This window comes from Thamnophis elegans, chromosome Z, assembly GCF_009769535.1.
Source record: "Thamnophis elegans isolate rThaEle1 chromosome Z, rThaEle1.pri, whole genome shotgun sequence".
NCBI classification, from domain to species: Eukaryota; Metazoa; Chordata; class Lepidosauria; order Squamata; family Colubridae; genus Thamnophis; species Thamnophis elegans.
In genome coordinates this window covers 85,781,650-85,800,576 of record NC_045558.1, presented here as the reverse complement: position 1 = coordinate 85,800,576, position 18,927 = coordinate 85,781,650, and the positions used below count along the sequence as shown (strand labels likewise).

Here is an 18,927-nt window from a genome sequence, read left to right as displayed (position 1 = left end):
TACATTCTTCACAAATAAAGACGCTTCTGTCACAACTCAGCAAATCTAAATCATAGGGATCACGAGGAAGGAACATTGCTGGAAGGACAGTTGGAAAGATCTTGCCAACTGTTCTCTCCCCATCCATACTCAAATGTATATTCATTCACCAATATCTACTTTTGGGTAAATAAGTAGAAAAGTGGCACATAGCCCAGACTATTTATCAGTAATTATGCTTTGCTTATGTAGGGCTCTGGTAAAAATTCCATTCTGTTTTTATTTTTCCCCAGGTTATCATGTGATGTCGGAGTGAGACAGAAGCAAAGATAGACATGCATTCCAACCACACAACTAGGAATGGCTGTCGAGCACAGGAAGTTATCCAGGTGAGTACAGATTCCTGAACTAATACCTGGAAATAAGGCTGTTTGGATGTAGGGACATTTCCAGTTGGTGAAGAAATTCATCAGATTAAATAGCTGAGTTTAACATAGAAATGGCATAATTGCTAAGGATAGTTGCCATACAGGTAATTTTTAACGTACAACCATTTGTTTTTGTTTTTTATTGAGAATTTTGAAAAAAAAAAACTTTTACAAATATATATTTCCCTCCCCCCCCAAACCCCACTCCAACCTTCCACCGTCCTGACTTCCCAGAACCAATACAGGGTATAAATCTTTAACAAAAACATTCTAAAATAAACTAAAAAAAAAGTTAATATAATCTTTTATTTGAGCTTTAACTCCTCCTTGCTAGACTAGCTCTAAACAGATAATATCATTCCTTGTCTCTTCAGTCATAAGCTATCTGAAATTTCTTAGTCCCATATTTATTTTGAATATAGTCAATCCATCTTCTCCACTCCAGTTTATATCTCTCGTTTGAATGGTCCTTGAGATATGCTGATATTTTAGCCATCTCAGCTAGGTTTGTTACTTTCAATGTCCATTCTTGAATAGTAGGCAAGTCTTCCTTCTTCCAGTATTGCGCCACCAGCAGTCTAGCTGCGGTTATTAAATGCAAAATCAGGTTAATCTCTACAACTGTACAAGCAGTAATTATACCTAACAAAAATAACTGAGGGGTAAACTTTATCCTTTTTTAAAGAACATTTTGCATAATCCACTATATTTTTATCCAAAATGCTTTAACCTTTTTACAAGTCCACCATATATGTTTGACAAATATTTATTTTATTTCTTTTAAAAAAACACCACACAAATATTTCATCATTTGTCAATCATTAAGACATTGAAGTACAATTTTTTTGTGTGTGCCCCTCCCTCCCTCCACCCCCCAACCCCTCCTCCTCCCCCCCCCCCGACTTCCCAGAACCCATACACGGTATGGATTTTTAACTAACACAGTCTAAAATCTATTGAGAAAAAAGAAATAAAGAAATTAATGACATTCTACATTGATCTTAGCTTCTTCTTACTGAACTAACTTTTAACAGTTTAAATCATTTCTGATCTTAAGCATAGGCTAACTGGAATTTCTTGGTCCTGTATTTATTTTGTATATAGTCAATCCATTTTTTCCAGTCTCGTTTATATCTCTCATTTGAATGATCTTTAAGATATGCCGATATTTTAGCCATCTCGGCTAAGTTTGTCACTTTCAATGTCCATTCTTGGATTGTAGGCAAGTCTTCCTTCTTCCAATATTGCGCCACCAACAGTCTTGCTGCAGTTATTAGGTGCAGAATCAAATTAGTCTCTACCACTGTAAAGTCAGTACATATACCTAGTAAAAATAACTGAGGAATAAACTTTATCCTTCTTTTAAAAATATTTTGCATGACCCACCATATTTTTATCCAGAATGCCTTAACCTTTTGGCAGGTCCATCATATATGATAATATGTAGCATCGAGAGAACCACACCTCCAACATTTAGGCTGTACATTCGGATACATAGAAGCCAACTTTTTAGGATCTAAATGCCATCTATAGAACATCTTATAAAAGTTTTCTCTCAAATTTTGGGCTTGTGTAAACTTTACATTTCTTACCCAGACCTTTTCCCATGTATCCAACATTATTGGTTCTTCAAAATTTTGGGCCCACTTTATCATACAGTCTTTAACTAATTCTGTTTCCGAATCCACTTCTATTAATGCATTATATAGTCTCTTTATATGCATTGAACTTTGATTTCTGATTTGTTTTAGTAAGTTATCCTCGTCTTGCATAAAACCGATTTTTTGATCTCTTTTCCATCTGGCCTGTAACTGCCCATACTGAAACCATGTTTGAATAACCTTTTCCTCTTTTAGTACATTCAAGGGTTTTAATTGTAGTACACCTCTTTCTAAGGTAAGAAGCTGTCTGTATGTAATTACATCCTGTTTTTGTACTATATTTATGTTTTCTATTGTGTGTCTAGGAATTGCCCACATGGGTATCTTGTCATTTAGTTTGTATTGATATTTTTTCCAGACCCACAGTAGAACATTCCTTAAAATATGACTTTTAAAGTCCTTATCTACCTTTTTGTCATATAGCAAGTAAGCATGCCAACCATATACCAACTTATGCCCTTCGATATTAAGTATTCTATCATCTGTTAAATTAATCCAGTCACTAATTACCGATAAAACTACTGGTTCATAATATAGTTTTAAATTGGGTAATTTCAAACTTCCTCTCTCACGCACATCTTGCATTATTTTTAGTTTTATTCTCGGCTTCTTCCCTGCCCATACAAATTTATTAATGCCCTTCTGCCATTCTAGCAAATTCGCATCTTTTTAAAGTATTGGTATCATTTGAAAAAGAAATAAAAAATTAGGTAGAATATTCATTTTTACTGCTGCTATTCTTTCCAGCAGAGATAATTGTAATTTCTCCCAATTTTTCATCTCTGCCTGTATGCTGCGCCATAATGGTTCATAATTATACTCATATAGCTTCCCATTTGAGGTTGAAATACAGACTCCTAAATATTTAACCTTTTTAACTATTTCACATCCTGTCATTCTTTCTAATTCTTCCCTTTGTTTAGTGTTCATATTTATAACTAGCATCTTTGTTTTCCCTAAATTTATTTTAAATCCGGACACTTGGCCATATTGATTAATCTTATTCATTAAAACCTTACTAGATTCCTGTGGTTGGGTTAATGTTATAACCAAATCATCCGTGAAAGCACATACTCTATATTCTTGATGCCTAATCTTGATTCCCTGTAAATCATCTAAACCCCGTATTTTGTTCAACAATAGTTCCAGAGTTATGATAAACAGTAATGGGGATAAGGGACAACCCTGCCTTGTACCTTTCTCAATTTTAAATGGATCTGTTAAGCTTCCATTGACTATGATTTGAGCTGTTTGTTCCTGATATATTGCTTTAATTGATTGTAAAAAATGCTCTCCTATTTGCACTTTTTGCATTATTTTCAATAAAAATTGCCAATTCACTCGATCAAAAGCTTTCTCGGCATCTAGAAATATAAGCGCAGCAGGGATTTGGTTATTCTTTCCCAGATATTCCAGTATATTAACAATTTGTCTTACATTACTTCTCATTTGCCTCCCTTGTATAAAACCTGTTTGATCATTATGAATCAATTGCTGAATAACCAACATTAACCTATTCGCTAGTATTTTAGTAAAAAAATTATAATCTATATTAAGTAATGATATAGGTCTGTAATTTTTTGATTGACTAAGATCTTGATCCTCTTTTGGCATAAGGGATATAAAGGCTGTCTTCCAAGATGGGGGCACCTTCCCTTCCATTTGGATCTTATTGAATAGTTCCTTAAGAGGTTCTACCATTTCTAATTGTAAATTTTTGTAATAAGCCAATGTCAGGCCGTCTGTACCCGGTGCTTTCCCTACCTTTAGCTGTTTAATTACCTGGAGAATTTCCCCCGAAGTTATTGGTTAATTCAATCTCTCCCTCTGCTCGTCTTTAACTATAGGTATTTTTTCTTTATCCAGGTATTTATCTATATCTAAACCTTGTATTTTATCATTCATGTACAATCCTGTGAAATATTCACGAAAAACCTTTTGAATCTCATCCTGTTGATACACTTCCTTCCCTTTATAATGTAATTTCGATATATTGCGAGATTTCTGTTTTTTCCTAATCAGATATGCTAACCATCTATCAGATTTATTTGCGTTATAAAAAGTGTTATATTTTGCATATAGCAAGTTAGTAGCCACCTGATCTGACATCAGCATATTAAATTGCTCTCTTAATAAAGTAATTGCTTCTTTAATCTTCTTGTCTCCTGGTTTTAGTATTAGTTCCTGTTCTCTCTTCCTGATTTCTTCTTCTAGTTCAATTCTCTTTCCCCCCTGTTTACATCTATGTAACCTATTTAAATTTATTAGAACTCCTCGCATATACGCTTTACTTGCATCCCAAACCATTTCCTAGATGTACCCTTATTCATATTAAAAACAAAATATTCTCTTAACAATTTTTTACATTCATTAATATTTTTCTCGTATCTAAATAAGTTTTCATTCAATCTCCAAGTCCTTCTTGCTTGCGTCCCAAATTCCAACTCCATCTAAACCGGATTATGATCTGATAAGGCTCTGGAACATATCTTCATCTTCTTTACCCTAGAAAGCAAGTCATTTGTTGTTAGTATAAAGTCAATCCTAGAAAAGGATTGGTGTCTATTGGAAAAAAGTGTAAAGTCATATTCTTCTGCATTCCTTTCTCGCCAGATGTCTCTCAGTTCAAAATCATCCATCATATCAAAAAAGGACTTAGGTAATTTCGCTCGCATTTGGGTATTTTGCTGGAGACCCTTCTTATCTCTCTTGGTATTCATAACACCGTTCCAGTAGCCCAATAATATGCAAGATCTATAGTCCCAATGTACTAACTTAGTATGGAGCATTTTATAAAATTTATCTTGTTGATTGGGAGCATATATTCCCATTAGAAGTATTTTTTCCCTTCTAATACCAGTTCTATTGCAATATATCTTCCTTGAGAGTCTGCTTCAATTAATTCAGCTTTCATGTCCTTTCTTAAGTAAATAACTACCATTTTTCTTCTCTGGAGCAGAAGCTATAAAGTGTTGTCCAAGTCTTGTATTAATCAAGTATTTCTGGTCAGTTAATCTAATATGAGTCTCTTGCAGGCAAATTATGTCATTCTTAAATTGTTTCAAATAATGGTTTATTTTCTTCCTTTTCTGTGGGGAATTTAAACAATTAACATTCCAGGTTAAGAACTTAGTTGTCATCTTTAGCTCCCTGAAGCTTTTTAAGAGCCCTCTGGAAATCCTGAAGTTTGGTTTTCGGCCTGGCTCCACCCACTGCTTCTGAACTAAGACCTGTGGCTTCTTGGATGGTAACATGTGTTTGTTGTGAAGCTTGTTGCTTTTTTAGCTCTTGTTCCATTCGCCTGGTAATCACGCGGATTTGTCTTTGCTCCTTGGCTCCTTGTAGCTCTGAAAGAGGAAGTTGGTCCAGCCTTGATGGTCCTTGGGTGGCTTGCTGTCTATCCTGTCCTTCTTGTTCTCTTTCTCTGGGTCCAGGAGCGGGGGGATGTCCAGCCTTCAATTTACAATATTATTGTAAAAATCTCGAGCCTTCCATACTGAGTTAAGACAATATTTTTGCCCCTGGTAGGTAATTGCAAGTCCGGCTGGAGCCTCCCATCTGAACTGTAGCTGACTATTTTTGAGCTCATCGACTAAGAAGGCATAGTCTTTTCTCGATCTCAACATTTTAGGTGGTATTTCCTTCAAAACAGTCACCTCCTGACCCTCAATTTGAAGCTTAGTTTTGTAAGACTCTTACAATATCAAATTCCTCCTATCTCTCGTAGCAAAATACACCACAATGTCTCTTGTGAGTTGCTTTTGTCTGGCAAGCCAGGCATTAACATGATATATCTGGTCAATTTGCCATTCAAAATTCCCTTCTGGCCTTCCCATCAATTGATCAAAGGCTTCTGAGAAGATCTGCTTCAAATTTTCTTGATTTTTTTTCTTGGAGGCCTCTTATCCTTAAGGCAAATTCCATCTGCCTATACTGCAACATTATAATTTCATTTTCTGCATCGCCAACCTTTTGTTGAACCACATCCATTTTCGTTACCAGATTAATATTAAAATCACTAAGATCTTCTTATCTATCTTCAATTCCTGAGACATAACCCGATAGGCATTTAAAAGCCTCAAGAATATTGTCTCTAATTTGCTGGTTCCGAGTCTGAACCGAATCCATAAACTCTTCTGACAATTCTTTATGAGCAGCAGTATCTCTTCCTTTATTTTAATTTCCATTGCAGCTGCATGACTTTTTAAAGCCTTGGCTAAGGCCACGCTTACTTCTTTTTGCAAAATTTCTCGGGTCATATGCTCCCCTGCAAGGTGGGGGGGGGAGTAGTGACTGTAATTTAGTTCCATGAGCAGACGAATTTCCAGCGCTTTTAGACGCATTGGGGGGGGGGATTTTTGCTGCTTTGAAGCCATTCCAGATTTAATCTTCTCCACCCAATTAGTAAATCCAGGCAAGCCACTTATCCAGCAATTACTATTTAGTTTGGTAATAAATCACTTCTGTTTTAGTGATCTTTAAATGTTCTGAGCTCCGTAGAAATTGTTGTCAGAGCCTGACCCCCTCCTACAGAGCTGTTCGGCACCATTTTCTATGTATTTCTAGCAAGTAAATTGTCAGAAGGAATTCTTTAAAAAAATGGTGTTAAAGATTTATACATACAATTAGAAGTTCACCAGTATTAGTTCTGCCCGCTTTGAAATCAGTAATAAATCAGTCTTTGAGCTGAGGGTGGACATGTGCCTTCATTCTGCAAAAAAGGCAGAAGAGGTCCTTGACACGGAGAAATCACTATGTTGCCGGGTGGCTCACACTTCCCATCCCAGATTTATGTTCTGGTGGGGGTGGGTGGGTTAATTGGAGCGCTACCCAAACTGGAGAAGAGGTAATCAAACTGCCAAACAGTTGATGGATACTGTTTAGACAGTTTAATGCAGCCATGAATCCGGAGCTGTTAAAAACAACAAGCCCCTCAGGCCCTGCCGAACCGGAAGTCCAACATACAACCATTTGTTAAGTGAACATTCAAAGTTACAATAGTACTGAAAATGTGACTAATTAATAGTTTTCACACTTAAAACTATTGTAGCATCCCCATGGTCACATGATCAAGATTTGGGCGCTTGACCACTGGCATGTCCTTATGACAGTTGCACTGTTCTGGGGTCATGTGATCACTTTAACCTTCCCAACTGGCTTCTGACAAGCAAAATCATGGAGGAAGCCAGATTCACTTAAAATCCACAGTGATTCACTGAACGGTAGTTCTCCAGTGTGCTGCTTGGAGAGTCCAAGGGTGGGTTAACACAGCCTATCTGCCTTGGACTGAGTAACATTTTTCTTGACTACGCCCCCCTTTGCCTCCCTATGTTCAGTTTAAAAACTCAGTCCGCCCATGAGGACTGTTTTGGGAGTTCTCCAGTCCAAGGACAGATAGACGAGGTTCCCAAATTTGATTCTGACCACTCGTGTTTCCTATTGAGGATTTCTGAATACCTTAATTATTGATTCCATTGCTGAGAAGCTTCTGGGCTGGTGTCCTTCTTCTGTTGGTCGCAAGCGGTAAGGGGACTGGGAATCGCTTGTCTAGCGGCCGCTAGCGAGTGAGGGGTGGAGCGAGCCTCGTCGCCTTCGTATCTCCCCCGGTCACCGTTTATCTGGCTTGCGGAGTGATTGCGCTAGCCTCGGTGATGCTCCTTGTTTGCCTGGCAACAGCAGCGGCCATTATTAGGCTTTTTGCGTGCTTTCTACTCTCCAGCGGCGAAATTGGCAGGCGGCAGCTGCGCTCGCAGTGGCCGTCATTTTGACTCATTCTGACAGTGCCTCAGCTGCGTGCAGAAGGTTTGCAGCCCGGAGGAAAGAGAGCCTTAAATTTGGAGCCATGAAGAGAGCGAGAGTGCTTCCCAGCCACAGAACACCGCCGGGAGGCACGGGAACTAATCTGGGGTGCCGGCTAGCCTTGTCCCTCTCCAGTGAGTCTCGGGGACCCGAGGGTGGTCCGGGAAAGGATTCCGTCCAGCAGGCAGCCCTTTTCCCCCTCCTAATTATCTTGAGACGCGCTTGAGCCAGCTGGCCAGTGTCGGTGTCCTTCTACTGCGCAGTCTATCAAGCCAGAGCCTTAATTAACATCAGTGACCTGGGGCAGCATGGCTGACGACTCTGTGGAGGCACAGGAGGAGCAGACATGGCCCTCCAGTAAACGCAGTAGGATGGATCCTTTGCCTAAGGGGGGTAAAGGGAGGAGGGGCACCAGTAATAAGTCCTCCCTGGGACCCTCAGCACCCTCTGATAGGCCCAGAGGGGTTCCCGGCCTCGTAAAAGCGTGGAGACCAAGGGCCCGCATCAGAAGGCCCAGTCTCCTCCGGATCAGGGGGCAGCTTCTCCCAGGGGCCCATCCATGGACAGCGGGGTTGACAACTCTCCTTCCATTAGGGGCAGTAGATCTCCTTCTATGGAGGAGGATGACAACATGGATCCTTCCTGAGGCTACCCAGACTCCCCCAGTTCCTCTGTTAGGGAAGAATTGGGGCCCTTCCAGGGCATTCTCCCCACAGAAGAGGTGTCCAGGCAGAGGTAAACATCATCTGCATTCCAGTAGGCATCGCCCAAGGGAGGATAAAGGGCCAGCGTTGTCAGCAGAGATGAGAGAGATTATTTCTCTGGCAATCTCTCAAGGCATTGCTGAAGGTATTAAGCAAAAGGGCTCCAACAAGTCAGGCTCGACTAAGTTCAAACAATCTGCCAAGGCCTCTTCTTCTTCTAAGGCCGTGGCCTCTCCTCCCACTTCTGTAACCTCTTGACGCCTCCAACTCGGAGGAGGAGAGGGCTGAAGGATTTGAGCTGTTGGAGGAGGAAGATCTCCCTCCGGACAAGCCGGCGTTCACTGTCCTATTTAAGCTGTCCTTGTTTAAATCCGTACTTCACAAGGCCATAACGGCTACCGAAGTTGGTTCTGCCCCCAAACCTGATGCTGTCCCAGCTTCTTCCTCCAAAGACCATAAGCAGGGACTATTCAAGGAATCTGTTCCCACTCAGGAGCTTATCCCACTGTCAATCTGGAGAAGAGCCAGCTCTGTCCGACCATGCGCATCCAGCACCTGAGCACCATCATCGATTTGATCTCCTGCCAGGTATTCCTGTCCCCAGAGCGTCTGGCCAACCTGAGGACCAGGGTAAACCAATGCCACCAATCCAGGTTGGTGCCAATCATCAAACTATCCCAACTCTTGGGAATAATGATTTCATGCCTGAAAGTAGTTCCCTGGGCTCGTCTCCATGCCAGGGAACTGCAATGGTTTCTTCTCCCAATGCAAAGATCCAAAACCAGCAACTTCCCCAGATGAGTGCGTCTCCCACAGAAGGTGATCCGATCTCTGGCCTGGTGGAGGATCAAGGCGATCGTAAGAGGGTGACTGTTCAAAGAACCAAAAAGGATCATTGTGACCACAGACGCCAGCCTTCTGGGGTGGGGGGCCCACTGCCAAGGTCAACTCACCCAGGGCCAGTGGCCTCAGAGGGAGGCTGCCCACAGCATCAACTGTCTAGAACTGAGGGCAGCCTGACTCACTCTGCAACACTTTGCATTCCTAATAAAAGGAAGACGTACTTTTATTGACAATGTGGCAACGAAAGCCCACATAAACAGGCAGGGCAGCACCTATTCCAGGGGACTCATGGTCAAGACAGAAGCTCTGGGCAGGTGGGCGGAGCATCATCTGGCGTCTCTCAGAGCCGATCACATCTCCGGCACTAGCAGTCGGGAGGCAGATTGGCTGAGCCGACAGCGCATCGATCACTCGGAATGGCGCCTACATCTGGACCTGTTTCAACAGATCGTGAAGAAGTTCAGCAAACTGCAAGTAGACCTGTTCGCCACACACTCCAACACACAACTGCCACAATTCTTCACCTGTTATCATTCCCCGTTGGTGGAGGGGACGAATGCACTGAGATGCACGTGGCCCGAGGACTGTTATACGCGTTTCCTCCTCTATCTCTCATTCCATGGGTGGTGGCCAAGCTTCTGGCGGAGAAAGCAGAAGTTCTCCTGGTGGCGCCATTCTGGCCCAGGAGGTCCTGGTACGCAGACCTTGTCAGCCTCTCCGTTCAGAGACCGTGGAGAATTCCTCAGGACCAAATATCCCTCAGCCAAGGGGCCATCAGCCACCCAGATCCCCAGTGGCTAAAATTAGCCGTTTGGCACTTGAAGGGGACCTCCTGAGGAAACAGAACATTTCTGACAAGGTCATATGCACCATACAAGCGTCCAGGAGACCATCCACCACCAGAATATATGATGCGACCTGGGCCGCCTTTTCTTCCTGGTGTAAAGATAGAGGAATTGTAGATTTTTCTGCTTCAGTCCCTCACACCCTGGACTTCCTACAGGAGGATCTGGACAAGGTCCTGGCGCCCAGTACACTCAGGCGTCAGGTTGTTGCCTTATCTACCATTCTGGCAAGGAGCTGTTCTCGGTCTCTGAGACAATACCCTCAAATTAAGAGATTCCTGAAGGGCGCAGCGAATATCAGCCCGCCGACAGTCCATCGATACCCGTCCTGGGACCTTCCATTTGTTTTGAGAGCTTTGACGGGTCCGCCATTCGAGCCTCTTCGTACGTCTAGCCTGCGCCATCTGACCATCAAGACAGCCTTTCTGGTGGCTATCACATCTACCCGCATGGTGTCCCTGTGGAGGACCTGTGCGTGGTTCACACTGACAGGGTTATATTGAGACTTGATCCTTCATTTATCCCTAAAGTCAATTCTCATTTCCATAGAGCTCAAGAGATAATTTTGCCTAATTTTTGTCCTAGACCTTCTCACCCTAGGGAGCGTGATTGGCATAAATTGGACGTGAGGCGGGCCGTGCGTATTTATATTAAGAGGACTAAGGAGTTCCGACATTCCAAAGCATTCTTCGTATCATTCCTACCTGGGTTGCTAGGCCGCAAGGTCTCATATCACACCGTAGGTCGTTGGCTGCACGCCTGCATCAAGCTGGCGTATGAACATCAGGACAAGACTGTTCCAAATAAGGTCACCGCACACTCTACCAGGAGTGTGGCACTCTACCCAGGCATCTATTCTAGACATTTGCAGGGCAGCCACGTGGGCTTCCCCCACTGCCTTTATACAGAACTACAAAATAGACACCTTTGCTTCAGCCGAGGCCTCCTTCGGAAGAAGAATTTTCCAAAGAGTTGCTGAGACTCAGGTGGCCTCGGCCTCTACCCGCCCTGGAACACAATCGCTTGGGCATGTGCCACGCTTGGACTCTCCAAGCAGCGCACTGGAGAAAGACCGTTGGCTTACCTGAACGGTCGTTCTCTGGGCACTGCGAGGAGAATCCAAACCCACCCAGAGGGTTTTCAATCATAAATGACTGTGTTATTGACTGTGAACTCTTACCATTCTGTTGTCTCTTTGTTTTTAAACTGAACATAGGGAAGCAAAGGGAGGCGTGGTCAAGAAAAACGTTACTCAGGCTGTGTTAACCCACGCTTCGACTCTCCTCGCAGTGCCCAGAGAATGACCATTCAGGTAAGCCAATGGTCTTTCAACTCACTTAATTACTATATTGCTTAGCAACAGAAAGTGTGGGTTCAATTGTGGCCGTAAGTCGAAGAGGTTGCTATTTCTGTCAATTATACATAATTCAATTTTAAAGATCTGCTCTGGGATTTGGTCTGGACACAGCACATGGGGTTGCCTTCCAGTTTTCAAAGCAAAGCTCAACATTATTGGCAGTTATTAATACCAATTGGTACTAATTGGTATTGCTAATTGGTAGTTATTCTCTAATTTTCTTATGTTCCAATTAATACCTTCATTTATTTTCTTCTAAAACCCGTCTTTATCATCTAAACCACCTTTTTTTGCAACACTATTATTAGAGGTCATTGTTGCTTTCTGAGCTTCTTTTCTTGCAGATGTTTCATTACCCAAACCAGGCAACTTCATCAGTGCTAGTAAGGAGTGGGGCTTGTTCTCAGTTTATATTTCTGGTGGCTTATCCGGTCACTGTCTGTGGGCGAGGTCTTAGAGGTTCTTTTGTTGAGCTCTTTACCATTGACTTGTTTGCAGTTCCTTGATTGAAGTATTGTTTACCTGATGGTTAATCTTGGAGTTATCAGGGTGCTGATTGCCCGGTGGGGAGGTGTTCTGGTCTTTTTGTTCCTTTTTTGATCTGTTGATTGCATAGTATATAGATTTTGTTTATGTCTATGTGCCTGTTAATGGCTAATTTGTCAGGCTGCAAGATTTCTAAAAATTCCCTGGCATTTTTGGACTTGGCTTGGTCTAAGATGGTCACAGTTTTCCACCCACACCAACCAAGTGCTCCACTACCAAAGCAACAACTTAATCTCTCCCACAAGAGAAGCGAGTAAGATGGGAAAAGAGAACAAAGGGACTATTATGTTACTGGCTTCAACATTATAACAGAGGAAAATGAGGAAAATTAGGCACGATTGCAAAATTTATCTCTCCCTCCCCCCTTTCCCTCCCATTTCTTACCTGTTAATAAAAACAACTGGTTTTCCAATAGCATAAAATGTATGAATTGTACTGGAGCATTAGAAAGAAACGGAAGCTGGTTAAAACACGTTGCTCAATGTGGTATTTTAAAAGTCAGCTCCAAGTGAAACATTTTGCATAACTTGAAAGAGTAGATATTGGAAATTGTGCTTTAAGTCTGCATCACGCTTAAGAAAATAAAAGCCAGGGATACTGTCTCTTATTGAAATGTCTTTAATCAACTTCCTGTCTTCTGCTTCAAGAGATAATTCATACTATAATGATTTTTAAAAGTATTTTTATTATCTGAGACCAAAATATTGAATGTTTCCAATCCATGCTGCATCAACATTAAAGGAAATGATCCATTTCAAACAATATACTTCATATACTTTCTATTTTTTAGTCTCTTTCTTGAACTACATTGCTCAGACCGTACTACTATAGTCACCCATTGAGATTTGCCAGTGCTTGCATAGTATTAATAGTAATTGGGAAGAGGGAAGGTTTATTTAATCTTGGTGCAACCTAATCCTGTATTTATGTTACTTTAGTTGATCAAGAAGCAGCTGGTGAACTCCATCAAAGCCCTGCAGAAGCATTATGTGACCTCTGATGCTCTTGTAACAAGTGATGATGAAGATGCTAATACTCTTTGTTGTGTATTGGAGGCTGTGTTTGTGCATGGTTTGAACACTAAGCACATCAAAGCAGAGGTTGGAGCAAAAGGGAAAAAACATGGAGGGCGACTTCCTCAGCCAGTGTTTTGGACTCTGCTAAAATCTATTACTCACAGGTGAGACTGGGAAATGATGCAATTTTGATTTGGGAAGTAACAGTAGCCAGTAGCCGGGTCGCCACAACTAGTGGGCGTGGCTTGGTGGGCATGGCCAGCTCTGCACCAATCACTGGGTGGGTGCAGCTGACTCGGGATGGCTGGTCAGGACGGAACAAATCACACTGGCTTGTGGGGACAATTTGGTGTCCCACAAGATCCTCGCTTCCTCAAGGTGCTGGCAGCCAAACACACGTGCACGCGCACACACATACCATTCCAAGTTTGAAGATTTTTATCCACAGAAGAAGAAACCTTCTCGCCAAGCCCGCACATGATCCATAGTTTGTAAGTCAGATATGGATAAAAATCTCCAAGCTTGGAATAGTGGGTGTATGTGCATGCACACATGTCCGTGTATGAGCACAACATGCCAAAGGAGACATTCTTCTCCCAAACCCAGACAGTATTGGCATTTCCCTGTCCAGTGCCCCCTCCCAGCAAAGCAGGAGACAAAGGCTGCTGCTGCTGTATATGGAAGCACAAGGAGAAAGTTTGCAAGAAACAGTTTCCTCCGAGTCCAACTGATAGATCTCTGGAGAGCAAAGGAGGAGGCAGGGGAGCAGTGCTCCCTGGTTGTGCATGAGGGAGGCTGGCTGTTCTCGAAAGTGAATTCCCATTTCCAATCACAGGTAAAAATGCTGGCTTGTTGAGGCAGGCTTCCCTCATGCAGCTCCCCATCCACCAGGGATGAGTTTCTGCCAGCATTAGTGCCTCAAAAATTTTGTGAGAGCTATGTGCGCACGTGCATTTGCAAATAAAAAGGTCTGCACATGCGCAAAACCTTAAAAAATGGAGGGAAATTAATTTTTCCACTGAAAATTGTTCTGCTTGTGCATAGAACTGGAAAACAAGATGGCCGCCCCATGGGAGAACTGATTCGGGAGCATGGCAGGCATGGGGTGCTGCCGGTTCCAGCGATCTAGGCCACCACATTATTAGGGCAGAGGTAGCAACCCCCTCTGCCCTCCACCCTTTCCTCCTCCTCTCCAGAAGACTGTCAAGGCAGAAATTGGATTCAGAGGAAACTGCTTCCTGCCACCTTTCTCCTCCATGATTCCACACATAGCAGTGTTGTTCTCCGCCTCCTCTGGGAGGCCTGGCAAGGTTGGAAGAGGGGATCCTGAGGTTTCCAGTGGAGAAAGGCGAGACTACAGTGAGCACCAAGCCTAGTCTACCAGAGGAGCCTCACTGCCCTTCTTTGGCCACACGGAAGATCCTGGACGGTGGCACAGGCTGCCCAGAGCTATGGGCAGTGGAGGGCAAGCACCCAGTCCAGTCCTCAAGCTCCAGGCACTGGGACCCTGCAGTCCTTCCCAGCCCCACTTCCCTAAGGGGGCGCCCAGCTGTGCTTAGCTTCTCCTCAAAACTGCTGCTGCTGTGCTCACTCTCCTTGGCCAGGTTGCTCATGATGGGTGCTGGAATGCAGAGTAGGTGGGTCAGGGGGAGGCCCACATTCTCACCACACAAGGAGACCTGGCTTTGTAAAGCAAAGCATCCTCAGTGATAGGATGGAAGACCACCAGGAGAGGCCAGGAGGAGGGAGCAAGGGGATGGCAAAAAAAGAGCAGCAGGACTATTGGTGGCCAAATGCTAAGGCAGGACTTCCCTCTGTCTCATTCCAATATCTCTCCTTCCTTCCTTCCTTCCTTCCTTCCTTCCTTCCTTCCTTCCTTCCTTCCCTCCCTCCCTCCCTCCCTCCCTCCCTCCCTCCCTCCTTCCCTCCTTCCCTCCTTCCTTCCTTCCTTCCTTCCTTCCTTCCTTCCTGGCAGTCAAGCGTACTTATGACAGTTGATAAAAGTTCACAGATTGAGTTTATAGTTGGGGCTGTAAGGAAACGTTGTCGACAGAAAAAATTTCACATTTTCCCCCTTTAAATTTATTACATCTCCCTCCTGTGCAAGGAAGGCTGCTGCTGAGTTCCAAGGAGGGGAAACATTTTCTGAGAGGGAGGAGAACAGTTCTACATGCTGTTTGCTTTCAAGTTCGGTTTGTAGGTCCCATTCCAGTGAGTCACATAAATTAAATTTATTTCATAAGGCGACCGCAGATGAGTTACTTGCTGGAACAGACTGTTTATTTGCAGTATAATCTTCCATTTTCTGCTTCAATGGCTTGGATGGACTCTCTGCTGCAGAGTGCTGTCTCTTTCTCCTTTTCCCCCTTCTTAAACATCCTGGGTTGTAGTATTGTTAAAATGTTTCTAAAACACATGGTAGCCACACTTCATGTGCTTTTGTAACAGTCCAGTATAGATTAAAACTCAGTTAAAAATATAAAAATACATGTATGTATGTATATACCGTGTTTCCCTGAAAATAAGATACGGTCTTATTTTCTTTTGACCCACAAAATATGACTTGGGCCTCATTATCAGGGGACGGCTTATTGTTTTGGGGTTGCTGGGCGGTTGCTCTCTTGTGAGCGGGCTCCCAAAGAGCTGGGCACAGCCTCAGGGGTGAACGGCTGGGTTGTGCAATCGCAGCAGTGCAACACAGTAGCCATGAAGCGACCACACTCACGAGCAGCCACCCAGCAAACCCCCTTTCCAACCGGGCACAGTGCCATTCACTGACCTAGGGGGTATCACCAAGCGACGTGAGTGGCTCTTCGCCGCCCCCCAGCTCCCACGGCTTGGCACCTTTAAAATGCCAACGAATGGCACTCTGCGAGGCTGGAGAGGGGATTTGCACAAGCGGCTGTTTCGCTCCCACTTGTGCGCCTCCCAATCTCACAATGCCCTGGCCCAGCTCTCCCTGCAGAGCCACGGCACCTCTGCTGTCGCCACTGCCATCCCAGCATGGCTCTTTTGGCGGCTTCCAAACCAAGTCTTCTGGCAGTGGCTGTTCTGGGCATACACTCTATGATTGTACGCTCTGGGAGTATGCTCTGCCGGCATCCAGTCCACAACCATAGAGCGTACACCCAGAGTGGCCACTGCTGGAAGACTTGGTTTGTAAGCTGCCAAAAAAAGCCATGTTGGGATAGCAGCGGCAGCAGAGGTGCCCTGGCTCTGCAGGGAGAGCTGGGCCAGGGCATCATGAGGTTGAGAGGCACACGAGTGGGAGCCTCCAGCCATGCAGAGTGCCATTCATTGGCTTTTTGAAGGCGCCAAGCTGCGGGAGGCAGGCGGTAGCAAACAGGCACTCACGCAGCTTGGCTATACCCCTAGGTCAGTGAATGGCACTGTGCCCAGCTGGAAACGGGGTTTGATGGGTGGCTGCTGGCGGCAGAGCAACACAGCCGTTCACCTCTGAGGCTATGCCCGGCTCTTTGGGAGCCCACTCGCAAGAGAGTAGCTGCCTGGCAACCCCCCTCTCCAGCTGGGCACAGCATCGCTCACCAATCTAGCGCTATCCCAAAGGCATCAAACACACAAGCACCTTTGCCCCCCCCTCCAGTTCCCGTAGCTTGGCACCTTCAGGATACTGCTAGGTTGGTGAGCAGCACTCTGCCTGGCTGGAGGGGGGGGATTGTCCAGGGGGCTTATTTTCGGGGGAGGGCTTATATTTTTGCCCACTGAAAAATGTGGCATGGCCTTATTTTCAGGACATGCCATTACTTTTGGAAGAGCTCTTTACAGCCATTGCTGCCTGTCCTCCATTTTAGTTCCTCCCTCTTTCCTTCTTTTCTCCCTCCCTACTCCCCTCACAGGAAAGGAAAGCATTCACATACCATTTGCATTTCTATGTGCAGGCAAACTTTTTCATAAGCTTCTAAGTGAACAGAGTTAACTATTCCTTCCTCCTTCTCATTCCCATCTCATTCCTCCCTCTCTCCCTCCCTAGGAAGATATTGGGGGGGAGGATGAGTTTGGCAGCACAGCCGGGGCCCATGTTGCCAATAGATGTGGCTTTTCAATGCAGGGGCAGTCCTAGTGAAAGGGAAGCTTTGTGGACTGTGAGGTCAGGCTAGCGCAGACCAAGGAGGCAGCGGAGATGCCGTTGCTTGATGCAACACTGCTGGGGCTCTATGTGCTGCTATACTATAACTTTGTGGCAGCCATCTGGGCAGGAACAGGATCAGCCTTAGATCTGGCCCATGGAGACATGCGCCCAGGGTTGGATCGGGGCCAAGGTGGCAAGGTCCGGCCCCTCGCTGTCTCCAGGGTGGTCCCTCTGGCCAGATCTAACTACATCAAGGGCTGGATTTGGCCCGCAGGCCTTGTGTTTGACATGTCTGCCCTAGTTCTTTCCAACGTAGCCATTCGAAAGCATGCAAATGTGAGTAGATAACTAGGTACCACTTCAGTGGGAAGAAAAATGCTCCATGACATCATGCTGGCCATAAGATGACAGAAATGTCTTTGGGAAGCACTGGCTCCATAACTGTTCAAATGGAAGATAAGCTATGCCCACTATTGTTGGCAACCGTTAGTAGAGTAAAAGCCACAGGGACTCCTTTACCATTTTACCTCTTGATGTTTTCATCAGACAATAATGCATCCAACCCAACTTGTACGACTGTCCAAAACTGCTTTCTCTTGTTTTTGGGAGCTGTCCTTTTAATGGATGTTGTATTTCCCCCTCCCTGGATGTTTCTTCTTTTTCAGAAACATAATTTCTGAACTGGAAAACTTGGTCTTCATCAATACAGATGTGGGGCGTTGCCGTGCGTGGTTGAGGCTGGCTCTGAATGATGGCCTGATGGAGTGTTACCTAAAACTCTTGCTTCATGAAAAGTCTCAACTCTCTGAATATTACCATTCACCTGCTCTGCTTCTGGATCCCGAGGAGGTTGAATTTCTTCTCAGCTATTTGCAGGGCTTGTCTTCTTTGGCTTTTGACCTCTCCTATAAGTCAGCAGTATTGAACGAGTGGACCATCACACCTTTATCCTTGTCAGGCCTTTGTCCTGCCTGGGAACTGTTGGACCCTCTTGTGGGGCTGGAATCTCAAAGAAAGGAGACACTTGGTTTTCTCTCACAATCTTCTGGCTCTGATGAAATTGAAGCTCACCCAGCCATCCTGCCTGTCCCGAAAAGTCAACAGGCAGATAAACTCACAGCTTCCAACTTAAGCATCAGCACAACTGGTTCCTCACAGCTCTCTTCCAGCCTTGATTCTGACATTCTTCTCCCAGCCAATCTTACCAGCACTACCAGCCCAGCTAGGGAGAAAGAGCCCATCTCCAATGACTCTGAATTTGACATGACAGCAGCAACAGCAGACTTGGACCAGGACCAGGACCTCCAAGAGTGAGTATGACAGCAAAAGTGATATATCACATAATCACATAATTTTTGTACATAAGTCTGCAAAAATTAAAGCAGAACTTTAGTGGGATTCAGCCTAATACTAAAATAACAATTCCTGAATTCTTAATAATATGGTTGCATATCAATATGGGAAGTGGATATGGGAAACCCGCATATCTTTTCTGTCCTTTTTCTAAACATCAGATAGAGGCTTGTGTCTCCTATCATTGGTCCTGTTTGTTCATTTTACTTTAACCACACAATGAGGTGCTCCTTGGTTAAACAATCTTTCCATTTCATTCACGACAACTGTTCTGATTTTCTTTTAGCATTTATGTTACATCACAGC

General features: G+C 44.2%; 1 protein-coding gene across 5 annotated transcripts in view; it reads left to right on the top strand.

Moving 5' to 3' along the window:
* The window catches only part of LOC116522333 (pleckstrin homology domain-containing family M member 1-like), a 50,769-nt gene that overhangs the window by 7,541 nt on the left and 24,301 nt on the right, over positions 1–18,927 (top strand). For 4 of the 5 annotated variants that reach the window (XM_032237205.1, XM_032237203.1, XM_032237204.1 and 1 more), the window contains 3 exons: positions 273–368; positions 13,101–13,342; positions 17,934–18,578. In XM_032237205.1, coding sequence (XP_032093096.1) covers positions 315–368; positions 13,101–13,342; positions 17,934–18,578 — 941 coding nt within the window. In that variant the 5' untranslated portion in view covers positions 273–314. Of the gene's footprint in view, positions 1–272; positions 369–11,536; positions 11,572–13,100; positions 13,343–17,933; positions 18,579–18,927 lie in introns of those variants that run through there. The other variant, XM_032237206.1, reaches the window with a different exon arrangement.